Source organism: Salvelinus fontinalis, chromosome 16 (assembly GCF_029448725.1).
Source record: "Salvelinus fontinalis isolate EN_2023a chromosome 16, ASM2944872v1, whole genome shotgun sequence".
NCBI lineage: Eukaryota > Metazoa > Chordata > Actinopteri > Salmoniformes > Salmonidae > Salvelinus > Salvelinus fontinalis.
This window is the reverse complement of record NC_074680.1, coordinates 4,165,943-4,180,646: the sequence shown is the minus strand read 5'-3', so window position 1 is coordinate 4,180,646 and position 14,704 is coordinate 4,165,943. Positions and strand designations below refer to the sequence as shown.

At 40.8% G+C, this 14,704-nt stretch overlaps 1 protein-coding gene across 2 annotated transcripts in view; it reads right to left on the bottom strand.

The window, feature by feature from the left end:
* The window catches only part of LOC129812538 (ena/VASP-like protein), a 64,318-nt gene extending 49,990 nt beyond the window's left edge, over positions 1–14,328 (bottom strand). The window contains exon 1 of one of the 2 annotated variants that reach the window (XM_055864177.1): positions 13,844–14,328. In XM_055864177.1, the coding sequence (XP_055720152.1) occupies positions 13,844–13,848 (5 nt within the window). In that variant the 5' untranslated portion in view covers positions 13,849–14,328. Of the gene's footprint in view, positions 1–5,155; positions 5,546–13,843 lie in introns of those variants that run through there. The other variant, XM_055864176.1, reaches the window with a different exon arrangement.
* Between the last annotated feature and the right edge of the window lie 376 nt (positions 14,329–14,704).

The following is a 14,704-nucleotide window of genomic DNA, read 5'->3' as shown; positions in this document are numbered from 1 at the left end:
GTCCAGAATCACTGACACTCTGAGGCATGTAGAACCGTAGTGCTTGGAGCTGGTGGCTATCCATATTGATTACAAAAAAACACTTCTTTTTGAAAAACACCCTCTTTGTTTTTGAGGCAAAACTGTCACATTACTGGGCTTGCTTCCAGAATGCCATACCACGCTTTAAAATGTAACTCTACAGATCAGATGTTTTATTATCCTCAAAAGATTATTCAAACCCACCAGGGAACAACTTGACAGTAGTCATAAAACAGTTTTTTTTAATTAAGAGGGGACTCTCCCAACCCCCCCCCCCCCATAAATGCCCCCTTTTTTCTAGTCTGAGTGCAGAGTAAACACAAATCCAGCAACAAAGAGATTAGCGACGATGAGGTCACTAAAAGGCCTGTGGTAGGGCCTGCTGCAGACGGCTTGTGATCATATTACAGACAGCTGATGCTCCTAGTGGTGCTGATCCTGCAGGCAACACCCCCTGAGTGCTGTTGTCCTCCTGTTATTCTTCTGTTTGCCTCTGGGATATTAGCCCATATCACCCCCAACCCCCCACCCAGCTGTGACAGGGTGCAGACCAAACATACACACACTGAGAACTTACAGATTGCATGCGCATGCGCGCGCACACACACACACACCCTTCCCTTAAACCAGCCAGCTGTCGCCATGGCCACCCAGCATGCAGGGGCCTGTTCGTATAGTCTGTTTTAATTGGGATGCCCCTTGCTGTGCCATCCAGCACTGGATTTACACTGAAGACAATGGGACAATGATGGAGTGATGAGTGTTTGCACTTTGCACTTGTCACCTTGTGGAAGGGGGCAGTCTGAATAAGGTCAAATACATATAGTTGATCTGTCCGGCACGCAAGTAAATTAGTCTACATACATTTACATTTTACATTACATTTTAGTCATTTAGCAGACGCTCTTATCCAGAGCGACTTACAGTTGAGTGCATACATTTTATTACATTTTTTTTTTTTTACATACTGAGACAAGGATATCCCTACCGGCCAAACCCTCCCTAACCCGGACGACGCCACCCAGAGACTCTGGTGGCGCAGCTAGCACTGCAATGCAGTGCCCTAGACCACTGCGCCACCCGGGAGACCCCGGGTAGAGACAATCATAGAGACAATCATATACAGTGCATTAGGAAAGTATTCGGACCCCTTGACTTTTTCCACATTTTGTTATGTAACAGCCTTAATCTAAAATGGATTAAATCAATACAAAATCCTAATCAATCTACACACAATACCCCATAATGCCAAAACAAAAAAGGTTTTGAGAAATGTAAGCAAATTTATTACAAATAAAAAACAGAAATACCTTATTTACATAAGTATTCAGACCTTTTGCTATGAGACTCGAAATTGAGCTCAGGTGCATCATGTATCCTTTGATCATCCTTCAGATGTTTCTACAACCTTATTGGGGTCCACCTGTGGTAAATTCAATTGATTGGACTTGATTTGGAAAGGCCCACACCTGTTTATATAAGGTCCCACAGTTGACAGTGCATGTCTGAGCAAAAATCAAGCCATGAGGTCGAAGGAATTGTCCATAGAGCTCTGAGACAGGATTGTGTTGAGGCACAAATCTGGGAAAGGGTACAAAACCTTTTCTGCAGCATTGAAGGTCCCCAAGAACACATTGGACTCCAGTTGTCCAGAAGGACATCTCTGCATCACTCCACCAATCAGGCCTTTATGGTCGAGTGGACAAACGGAAGCCACTTGACAGCCCGCTTGGAGTTTTCCAAAAGGTACCTGAAGGACTCAGACCATGCGAAACAAGATTCTCTGGTCTGATGAAACAAAGATTGAACTCTTTGGCCTGACTGCCAGGTGTCACGTCTGGAGGAAACCTGGCACAGTCCCTACGGTGAAGCATGGTGGTGGTAGCATCATGCTGTGGGGATGTTTTTCAGTGGCAGGGATTGGGAGACTAGTCAGGATCGAGGGGAAAATGAACAGAGCAAAGTACAGTGAAATCCTTGATGAAAACCTGCTTGAGAGCGCTCAGAACCTCAGACTGGGGGCAAAGATTCACCTTCCAACAGGACAATGATCCTAAGCACACAGCCAAAACAACGCAGGAGTGGCTTCGGGACAAGTCTCTGAATGTCCTTCAGGGGCCCAGCCAGAGCCCAGACTTGAACCCGATCTAACATCTCTGGAGAGACTTGAAAATAGCTGTGCAGCGACGCGCTCCATCCAACCTGACAGAGCTTGAGAGGATCTACAGAGAAGAATGGGAGAAACTCCCCAAATACAGGTGTGCCAAGCTTGTAGCGTCATACCCAAGAAGACTCGAGGCTGTAATCGCTGCCAAATGTGCTTCAACAAAGTACTGAGTAAAGGGTCTGAATACTTACAGTGGGGAGAACAAGTATTTGATACACTGCCGATTTTGCAGGTTTTCCTACTTACAAAGCATGTAGAGGTCTGTAATTTTTATCATAGGTACACTTCAACTGTGAGAGACGGAATCTAAAACAATAATCCAGAAAATCACATTGTATGATTTTTAAGTAATTCATTTGCATTTTATTGCATGACAATAGCTTTGTCATTATTGGTTGTGTGTAGATTGATGTGTAAAAATAACAGTTTAATCCATTCCAGAATAAGGCTGTAATATAACAAAATGTGGAAAAAGTCAAGGGGTCTGAAAACTTTTTGAATGCACTGTACACGCAAGCACACATGCACAAGCACATACACGCATCTCAGCAGACATAAAGTACCATGACACATACAACTTAATTGGAAATGGAATGTTGTGATTTGAGTAATGGTGGGTGGTTGACATATGAGCCAGAGGGCAGTCTCTAAACAACACTGTGTGGATGAGCCGTCCCATGCTTCGTCCTCCAACCCTGTACACACTCAATAACACAATTTCTTGTTGTGTCAGAAAAAAGGCGGAACAATCTCAAATGTCAATATGATAGCTACGCTACACGCTGACTAGTTGACAAGGAGTCGCTGAGGGTGAGAGCACCACTGTTTTGGATTGGTTAAATTAGTCCTCCTCAGTTAGGATTGGTGGGCAGAGCATTGGGACAAACTAGGCTGAACATAGGCCATTGTCAACCTGAATTACTATAAGTGACTCTGTCATTCCAGGAATCAAAAGAAATTTGCCATGATGCTAACATATAGCATGTGGCAAAGATATTGTTGGTATCACACCTTGGAGAAAGACACATCAGAGATGGGTGGGTCATCCCAGTAGACTACAAGTCTTCCAAACGGAAAAAAGGAATTGCAGTAATGACATGGTGTTTGATCACCAAGGATAAGAAAGGGGTAAGTAAGTCGTAGACACATGGCTACTGGATACAGCCCTTCCCCCCTCCCCAAGCCCTCTGTAAAGGCAGGTCCCTATCTGTCACTAATCATTATCCTTAAAGGGAAATGCAGCCAATTTGGTACTGTAGCGACTAGCTAGTTATGGGCCTGAGGAAGCACTACCACTGGGGAGTTAGGCTAGCGGCTAGCACAATTTATCTGTTTGATGTTATGGGTCAGTCGTCAACTGAAAGGTAAGGAAGATAGCAGAAGGGGGAGAGAATGTCAGAGAGAGAGAGAACGAGAGCAGGGGGAGTTAGGGTTAGAGATGGAGGGGGGGGGGTAGTTTAAAAGCCAATAACTGCAGGTTCAGCAACAGCAAAGTCCCCAGGGTTGTCAGGGCCCTGTTGTGCCTCCCGAATGCAGATCCCTGACCAGAGTGAAATCTATACGCTTGTCATTCTATCTGGACTGTTATTTCCCAGACCAAATGTCATTTTCACAAGCTCATAAGCATAATATATATGATACGCTTGTTATTATACCATTAAAATGTTCAGCGGTCTCTTTGGCAGTAAATGCATTCAGTTTTGTCAAGTGACAATGTTCCTAAAGCTGTTACTCCTTCCGAAGATGAGTTATGTCATCATTGCGCCTACAGTCAGTTGTAAGCCCCACACGTTGACAGAAAGGATTTGTCCACAGTCCTATGTGTGAAACATGGTATTGGGCCTTAGCAAGAAAGTCATAAAACAGCTACACTCCCCTCCTTCAAATCAACAAACTATGCACAAACACAATGAGGTTGTAAAATCCCAGTGGTGTCATATAAAGCATCCCTAGGTTATTCTTCCCGCATACTGACTACATCACCTGGGTTGTGTTCAATAGGGCACTCTGTAGCGAAATCTCCAGGTTGTCCTTCCCTGTTTAACTCAGCTTTTTCTCTCTCAAGTTTGGCACTTAATGAACACAACCCTGAAAATCCAATCCTCACAAATCGCAAACCCCAACCCTGGTCCCAGTCTTTCTAATCTCCTTTGTTTTTGAGACCCAGCTAGCTTGTGGTGGGAATCCCACCATACTACACAAATTAGCATTAGCTTAGCATTCCTAGGCATGGACAGCCTGTGCACAAGCAAGGGTAAGATGTGATCAATCCTCTCTGAGGCAAAGCTGACACACTGATTGAAACTCATCTCCTTTTCCTCTGGGAAGAATGGAGAGATTGATCAAACTCGTTCCTCTGAACAGCTGGCTGCAGTCTCAGCTCAGTGGATTGAAGGAAACACTCCCTGGAACTATTAAGTGCTTTTACTGACACAAACAGCCAACAGCTCTATGGTTTCTTACCGAGCTGAAAAGAGAGACTCCGTTTTGTATAGGAACTACCTACCAAAACCATTTTACTCTAGGCCATAAACATTTGATATTACTGTATTTACATCATTGTCCAATCACATCTCTGATCAATACACTTCACACCTGAATAGTAAAATGTCCAACAATTTATTATTATTTAACTAAGCAAGTCAGTTAAGAACAAATTTGCATTTACAAAGACAGTTGGTTAACTGACTTCTTCAGGGGCAGATTGACACATTTTTACCTCGTCAACTTGGGGATTTGATCTAGCAACCTTTTGGTTACTGGCCCAACACTCTAACCACTAGGCTACCTGCCGCCCTGTGGCAGAGAGCAACTTCAGTTTTATATCTAATAACTAGCTACCAAAACCATTTCTCATCTAGGATGAGAAAGTCAAGCCTATTCCTGATACATATACTATAAACAGAAAAATTCTGAGGCAGATGGACAAGGCAAAAGCAACACAGTGGGAAAGGCAATTATCCTTACCCGAAGTCATCAAAGGAATACATGGTTGGCAGATGGTGTCAATGGAGGAGGTAGAAGTGAAGCCCTTTTGCATAAAATGAGAAGTGGCGGAAATTACATGGAAAGGAAAGCATTAGTGAGGCCGGAGAGCATGTGGAACGCACACCTCATCTTCTATCTTCTTCAGACGGGACAAAAATAAACAATCATTCCAGAAGCACAAGAATCCACATTAAACTGAGTGAGTGAAGAGAAATGGAAGGAGTGAGCGTGACAGTGGGTTTGTGAGAGAGTGAGAGAGGAAGGGAAAGAGAGAGAAGGCGATAGCGAGTGAGTGCGCGAAAGTCAGAGAGAGAGTCAGGAAGAGAGTCAGAGAGAGGAGAGAGAAGGAGAGAGAGAGAAGGAGAGAGAGAGAACAGAGAACATGTGATCACGCCAGCCCAGTCACCTTGCCTATACCCACGTCCACTCAAAGGATTGGAGCTCTGTATAGCCTATCTGCTTCTGAGGAGTCTCGCCCATTGAAAGCACTGAAAGAGCCACATGATCCCTGTAACCAGTATATAAGCACGGCATGATAGCCTGGTCCCAGATCTGTTTGTGTTGTATAGCCAACGACTATTGTCGTTGTCAATGCCAAACAGCAGATCAGGGACCAGTCTAACGACATGATAGGAACTTGTAAAAATGTCTCTTGGCAACACACATGCACCTATCTTAGATTTAGTATTTAGACTAAAAAACCGACACAATTTCACATGAACATTTTATTAATTTCATTCTGTTGCCAAATAAATTAAAACTCTGGTCATTTAGCCAAATTTTTTGTCAGATCTAGCCTAATATAGATAAGCAGGCTTTTCATGACTTTCACTTGACCTATTTGCCACTGCACAGCTTCTACAGCTAGTGTACTGCAGTTATTTATGGCATCGTTAATTAGGGGGATTCTTCCTCAACGAGATTCCATCAGGCTGATGCAAACATAGATCAACAAACTGCTATGCAACAAAGCAAAGTGTGGAAAACAAAGAGCATTCTCTCAGCCCTGCAAAGGAGGGTTTAGGTTCATTGCTTCAAGAAGCCTTCAAGGAGACATATATAGGGTTAATTGCTACTACAATGAAACAATATGCTAGTGGGAATCTATTGTCTAACAGACAGTCGAACCAGGGTGTATTGGGAAAATAAGGACTCTCCTACATGTATGGTTGGTTTCTACATAGAGTGGGAATACAAGAAGCAGAATCTGGATCTTCATCAATAAACTGCAGAGGACATCATCTTCAGTAGAATACGACGCATGTGATAAGGTTAGGGCTCGTCGAGCTGGATCACACGAAGAACCACTGATCTGAAAAGCCCGCAGAAAAACGCAAAACTCAGCGTTTTCACATCGCCAGCTACCTTTTTTCCGGCAGATGAGTCACCGCGGCGACCGCGCTCAAAAATCGTTCGGCATTAACGTTTCCCGGGAGATTTTCCCCATAAGCAATGACTGAGTATGGCTGGCAAGGAGAATACAAAGTCATCATAGCATGATAAAACACTAATGCTAAAGCTATAAATAGCCGTGCATAGGACAGCAGTGGAGTGCAGTGGATGCAATGGAAGCACTGAGGTTGAATAAATCATTTCATTAAATATTTCCAGTCACCTTGTGTCCTTCTGAAGATGTAAGACTTCCCTTTGGCTTCCTGACTGAAAGAACAGCCTCTGGCCAGACATAGGCTACAGGACGCATGGAGAGCTTCAAAAAGCATGATATAAGACACTTACACACATTCATCCGTCTATACAATGAGACAATATATGAGTCATATAATACATGTATACTATGGTGTTAAATGAGACTTGTCAAACATGTATCAACTGCGTGTCAGTGATGTTACACTCCAGCAGATTTGGAAGCATGGGTATCCTTAGCACAATGTGAAATTTTTCTGTGTAGTGTTTATCAGGATATACGTAACTATCTATCTTTCATCATTTGGGGTAAATGGAAAACTGTGCCTTAGGCCTATAACAACGTCACAGTGGTGCTAAATGGCTACAAAGAAAGCATGACCACACGTGGTGTGTGCGTGTGTGTACACTAGGGTTAGTCTGATAGCTACCAGTGTTTAATATTAGTCTGATGTACTTTGTGAGAACGTAACATTTGACCGCTGTAGCGCATTCGACTGTGTTAATATAAAGCCATAACTCTTCGCTCTATACAGCTCTACGAGCGCATATACAGCCATACGTGCCATCACTGTCACCATGAAGACAATTACATGTGCAACCACAAATAGTTCCCACACAAAAGAGTGCCCTGCACATGCTGATGACCAAATATCTAAAAACAAAGAGTATAGGATAAGGACCTACACCTGTGTCCAGCTGTCAGAGAATATCCAAAGCTTCAAATCTGGGGCAGCAGGTAGCCTAGTGGTTAGAGCATTGGTCCAATAACCGAAAGGTTGCTGGATCGATTCCCAGAGCTGACAAGGTAAAAATCTGTTGTTCTGAACAAGGAAGTTAACCCACTGTTCCCTGGTAAGGCATCATTGTAAATAATAATTTGTTCTTAACTGATATGCCTAGTTAAATCAAAGAAATGCTCTTGAATTATTGCTTTGGTTTTGACATCTAGACACAAGCAGATAAAGAGATTGCACAGATAGATTTACAGAGACTCCCTACTGTATTTTTCCGTAGAGTATTCAGGTAGGCTATTCAGGTCTTGGTGACTGTATAGCCTGCTGCATACCAACATAACCGAAGTTCCCAAAATACAATTGACCCACAGGGCACAGGATTTATTTGACACTTGAAGGCCGTAGCCTTACAAATATTATTTCTCCACCCAGAGAGCTGAGAACTGTAATTTGTGTCAGAGCTCCCAATCATTCTATTGTCTCTGCTAATCTTTAGGTGTGTTGTTGTTTGTTGACTGAGCAGATCTACCATAAGGATGCAGCTAGATATTCAATCACTTAAAAATACAACTTTTACATTTACTGTGTAGTTTACCAATAAATGGTGTGACGGTGAAGTGGACATACTGGGTATTTATGTCCCAAAATAAATAAATGATCTTACTACAATAAATTTTAATAGACAGTTGGAAAAAATAGATAAGATCTTGCTACTGTGGAAAAGAAAATACCTGTATTTTTGTGAGAAAAAAATCACCCTGATTATCTCTGTAGTAATATCCCATTTTACCTATTTGCTTATGGCCTTGCCTAAACCTAGCGACTTGTTATTTTTAATTATATGAGCAAAAATATTTAAATTTTATTTGCAACGGCAAGCCAGAAAAAATACAACAGGCCTATTTTTATAATGAATGTGAATTCGGAGGGCAGAAATTATTAAAAATTAGAGCATTAGACCTCACTAAAGGCTTTAGTCATATAAAAGTTATACTTAGTTCCAAACTGGTTCTCTAGCAGATTGGTAAGAACGTCTCACCCCATGTTCAAGAATGGCCTTTTTCCCTTTATTCAGATTACAATCTCTCACTTTCGGTTATTTGAAAATGAGATCATCTCCAAAATATCGCTGTTTTTAAAACAAGCAATAGAAGGTTGGTTGTAATTTCAGTTTAATCCACCAGAAAATATATTACAACAGATATTATGGTTAAACTCAAATATACTAATAGATTTTTTTTAAATTGGGGGGGAAATAATGATTAAAAAAGGTCTAATCTTTGTAAATGATATCATAAATAGGGCTGGTGGAGTTGTCACACATGCAGCTAACAAAAATATATGGAAATGTCTGCTCTATTCAAAATTACATGCAACTAATTGCAGCATTACCTCAAAAATGGAAGAGGCAAGTAGAAGGGGGAGAAAGTAAGGAACTTGTCTTTCGGCCCTGCATTAAAGACCAAAGTTGGCTAAAGAAAATGGTGCTAAATAAAACAGTATACCAGTTTCAATTAAGGACCAAAAAATGTACAGTTGTGCCATATAGATTGCAAAAAAGTTTATGAACTGATACACAAACAACGCTGGATTCAAAACTTTTTTTCAATTTCAATTTAAATTATTATCCAAAATTCTTGCAACCCCATTGTATGTTTTATTTATGGGAGATATAACCATCCCAACTCTGCAGATTTTGCTGCGAAGAGACTAGAGGTCGACCGATTAATCGGAATTGCCGATTAATTAGGGCCGATTTCAAGTTTTCATAACAATCGGAAATCGGTATTTTTGGGCGCCGATTATTATTATTATTATTATTATTTATTTTTTTACACCTTTATTTAATCTTTATTTAACTAGGCCAGTCAGTTAAGAACACATTCTTATTTTCAATGACGGCCTAGGAACGTTCCGCCTCAGATTTTTAACCGTGTCAGCTCGGGGGATCCAATCTTGCAAGCTTACAGTTAACTAGTCCAATGCTCTAACACCTCATTACATTGCACTCCACGAGGAGCCTGCCTGTTACACGAATGCAGTAAGCTAAGGTAAGTTGCTAGCTAGCATTAAACTTATCTTATAAAAAACAATCAATCAATGACTGTCATTGCTCCACTGTGTACTTAACCATAAACATCAATGCCTTTCTTAAAATCAATACACAAGTATATATTTATATATTAGTATATATTAAACCTGCATATTTACCTAAAATAAATCCAGGTTAGCAGGCAATATTAACCAGGTGAAATTGTGTCATTTCTCTTGCGTTCATTGCACGCAGAGTCAGGGTATATGCAACAGTTTGGGCCACCTGGCTCTTTGCGAACTAATTTGCCAGAATTTTACGTAATTATGACATAACATTGAAGGTTGTGCAATGTAACAGGAATATTTAGACTCATGGATGCCACCCGTTAAATAAAATACGGAACGGAATAAAGGTTTTGTTTTCGAGGTGATAGTTTCCGGATTAGTCAAAGGTATATGGTTTAGAGAGAAATAGTCGACGCGTTATAATTCCTGTAATAACTTGCGGCTGAACTTGAAAGGGGTTTCTTCGTTATTTTACCGTTCATGTCTTCCATAGAGAATGTCTTGATCTACTTCAAATAAGGTCTGTGTTTCGCAGAGGAGCTGACTGACAGGGGACCATGCAGACAAGCTCTGCTTTCTGCACTACAACCTAAAACTTAACTGGGAATATTGAAGACCCATGAAAGCTGGTGGTTCGTTTTAACATATGTTCTCATGTTATTTGAGACTAAATTGATTTTATTTATGTATTATATTAAGTTAAAATAAAAGTGTTCATTGTTCATTCAGTATTGTTGCAATTGTCATTATTACAAAAATGTGTGGGTGTGTATGATATATATATATATAAAAAATTATTTTATTTTTTATTTTTAAATCGGCCGATTAATCGGTATCGGCTTTTCTTGTCCTCCAATAATCAGTATCAGCGTTGAAAAATCATAATCGGTCGACCTCTAGAAGAGACAGTGTCACGCGTGCTCCCTCTCCAGCCTCTAGGTTACCGGCTGCTGATTGCGCATACCTGTCCCCATCGTCACGCGCATCATGACACTCACCTGGACTACATCACCTCCTTGATTACCTGCCCTATTTATGTCACTCCCTTTGGTTCTTTCCCCAGGCATTATTGTTTCTGTTTCATGTCTGTGTGTTGTAATACATTTAGTTTATTGATTCACTCCCTGAACTTGCTTCCCGACTCCCAGCACACACGTTATAGACAGAATAATTTTATAATTTGTTTTGGTACTGTCCATATGTAGCTTGTTTTTGCTCGCAGGTTCAGGAATGGCTGAAGAATTGCAACATTTACCTGGAGTTAACTGTGCATATAGCACTGCTGGGTGATTTTAAAAAGACATAGTCAATCGATCAATATTATAATAATACTCTTGGCAAAAATGTTTATCTTTAATTTACAATATGTAGAATCTATGAGAATACTAAGGTTCAGAACTTTTGTGAAACATCACAGCACAGTTGAAAAATATGACACATAGAAATCAAAACTGGATGTTGTTCAGAGATAGATAGGAGGGGTTGAGTGGAGCTGAAGGATGGGACTAAAAACAAAACATAACTATTTTAAAATATACTGTGACTGGAAAATGTATATAGTATGTATAAGCTAGAAGTAGAAGCCTGAGTATTGTTGTCCATTTGTTTACTCCAATGAGGGGAGGGATGGTAGGGTTTGGGGAAAATAAGTCGGGAAGTCTTCAGACCCCTTGACTTTTCCCACATTTTTAAGTTTAAGTCACAGCCTTATTCTAAAATTGATTAAATGACATGTTTTCATCAATCTACTCACAACCTATAATGACAAAACAAAAACAGGTTTTAGAAATTTTTGCAAACGTATTAAAAATTGAAATACCTTATTTACATAAGTATTCAGACCTTTTGCAATTTTTGCTCAAAATTCAGCTCAGGTGCATCATGTTTCCATTGATCATCCTTGAGATGTTTCTACAACTTGGAGTCCACCTGTGGTAAATTCAATTGATTAGACATGATTTGGAAAGGCACACACCTGTCTATATAAGGTCCCACAGTTGACAGTGCATGTCAGAGCAAAAACCAAGCCATGATGTTGAAGGAATTGTCCGTAGAGCTCTGAGACAGGATTGTGTCGAGGCACAAATCTGGGAAAGGGTACAAAAACATTTATGCAACATTGAAGGTCCCCAAGACCACAGTGACCTCCGTCATTCTTAAATGGAAGATGTTTGGAACCACCAAGACTCTTCCGAGAGCTGGCTGCCCGGCCAAACTGAGCAATCAGGGGAGAAGGGCCTCCGGGAGGTGACCAAGAACCCGATTGTCACTCTGACAGCGCTCCAGAGCTCTTCTGTGGAGATGGGAGAACCTTCCAGAAGGACAACCATCTCTGCAGCACACCACCAATCAGGCCTTTATGGTAGAGTGGCCAGATGGAAGCCACTTCTCAGTAAAAGGCACATGACAGCCAGCTTGAAATTTGCCAAAAGGCCCCTAATGGACTCAGACCATGAGAAACAAGATTATCTGGTCTGATGAAACGAAGATTGAACTGAATGCCAAATGTCACGTCTGGAGGAAACCTGACACCATCTCTATGGTGGTAGCATCATGCTGTGGGGATGTTTTTCAGCAGCAGGGATTGGGAGACTAGTCAGGATCGAGAGAAAGATGAACGGAGCAAAGTACAGAGAGATCCTTGATGAAAACATGCTTCATAGCAATCAGGACCTCAGACTGGGGAGAATGTACACCTTCCAACAGGAAAACCACCCTAAGCACACAGCCAAGACAACGCAGGAGTGGCTTCGGGACAAGTCTGAGTGGTCTCGCCAGAGCCCGGAATTGAATCTGATCGAACACCTCTGGAGAGACTTAAATTGCTGTGCAGCGACACTCCCAATCCAACCTGACAGAGCTTGAGAGGATCTGCAGAGAAGAATGGGAGAAACTCCCCAAATACAGATGTGCTAAGCTTGTAGCGTCATACCCAAGAACACTCGAGGCTGTAATCCCTACCAAATGTGTTAACAAAATACTGAGTTAAGGGTCTGAATACTTATGGAAATGTGATTTCTGTTTTTTGTATAATTTTTTTATCTTTTTTAAATCAATTATTTCTAAAAACCTGTTTTTGCTTTCCATTATGGGGTATTGTGTGTAGATTGAGTGACAAACTATTTAATTCATTTTAGAACAAGGCTGTAATGTAACAAAATGTGGAACGTCAAGGGGTTTGAATACTTTCCGTAGGCACTGCATTTTATACATTTACAAAAAATATTGGGGATTGTAAATGATGCAATATTAAAGCTGATCTACCCCCTAAAGAAAAATAAATACATGCAGCTAAACCAGTCAATAAAATAGTTTGTGTGGTCTCCTTTCAATGACAACATTGCTATTTCATGCAGACAATCCAATAAAGGAAATGGATAGGTGTGTACAGAAGAAAGATGAATGGAATAGTATGCTGTGGACTAGAATAGGAAAAAAGGTTGATTCCATAGTTCTGTAGGCTACTCTAGACCCCTTTCCCAGGACACACTGACTTCACGCACAGGTGCGCGCGCGACTATTGGCAGCAAAAAGAAAGCCATCACCATCTGTGGGCATTCAACATAGGCTACTTCGAAACAAAAACATTTTGGGGTTATGCTTACAGTGATGTTTTGCTTCTTGCTTGAACAATTGCTCAGACTATTTTTGGGGGATCTTTACAAAATAACTATTTTGGATGCAGCAATTGTTAGCTAGACCAGTAAAATGGCCATACTTTTATACTTAAAAAAAAACTTCAACCAGTAATGTTGATTTGCGATGACACAAACATATTAAGCAGGACATTCTTACGAGCCTCAAAGGTAATGCACTCCTAAGCAACATGTAAATATTTTTTTTTTTTTGCTGGCGTTCTGTAAGAACAGCTCCCTTGTTCTTCCACCAATTTGCGCGCATGGCCCTCGTGTAGCAATGTTTGCCAACGCAGAAAGGGGTTTGTAGAATACCCTACCCTTGCTATGGGCTTCATTTTACCAGTGATCCTTCACAAATAATGAATTTGTCTATTGTTTCAATTATCTAATGTATGAATTGGCTACTTTGAAAATGTAGCCTACCATGTTGTGATGACTGATATACAATATATAGTGGAAACGTTCACATACACGTTACTATAAAGGAACATGTCGCGTTCTGACAAATGATGCCATAATGCAAACCCAACACATGCGCAATTGCTTACCTCATTTTCCTCTCCTATTCAATGAGACGACGACATGGAATTTTTTTTGACGTATATGGATGTTTACCTGTCAGACCGTTTGCAAAGCAGAACGTTCTAATTCACTATAACTAAAAGATAATTCACCAATGTAGGCTACACCAATTATGTATGCCTGTTGGCAATGAAATGTCAGTCTGTTGCTGAAATGCAACGTGAGGTTACGAACGTTCTCTTTCTCTCTCAAAAGCTTTGCACTCCGTTTATTCTCTTGAATCCTTAATTCCATGATCAAAAGATGGTCGCTGTTGTCTCAATTAGAAGACGGGGGGGATTGTGGCTGACTGCAGCCTCTGAGTTGCCATATTTTCCCCGTATTTCTGGTGTTTTGGAAAGTGGAGATTTCATAAAATAGCCGACATCAGCATGCGACCGGTCCATTGCTGCCCACTTGCGACGACCACCTAGAACAGCATCCTCTTCATCTTCCTCCTCCTCATCTCTCTCTCTCTCTCACTACAATATAATTCGATTTTAATATAATCACTCATAAATATTATACCCTGCATAAATTGCAAATATCAGACCTTTCCTTTCCCAGTCATTTCATAATTTCAACAAACCTAAAATAAACTTTGGAGTTTCAAAATGTAAATCAAGAAGAGAACAAAAAATCAGTCACAAAAACGTGAAGGATTTTCATAATGTGTTTACTGTATTCATATGAGTATTCATAAACCATTTTACATTCACTCTGAATGGTAGTGTTCTGCATCAGTTTCCATGCACCCAAACAAGGACAACAACCAACCCTGCAAGGCTTCCAATGTCTTTAACGTTCCACACCCACTCTAAACAAACTATCTTCTCTAATAATGATAT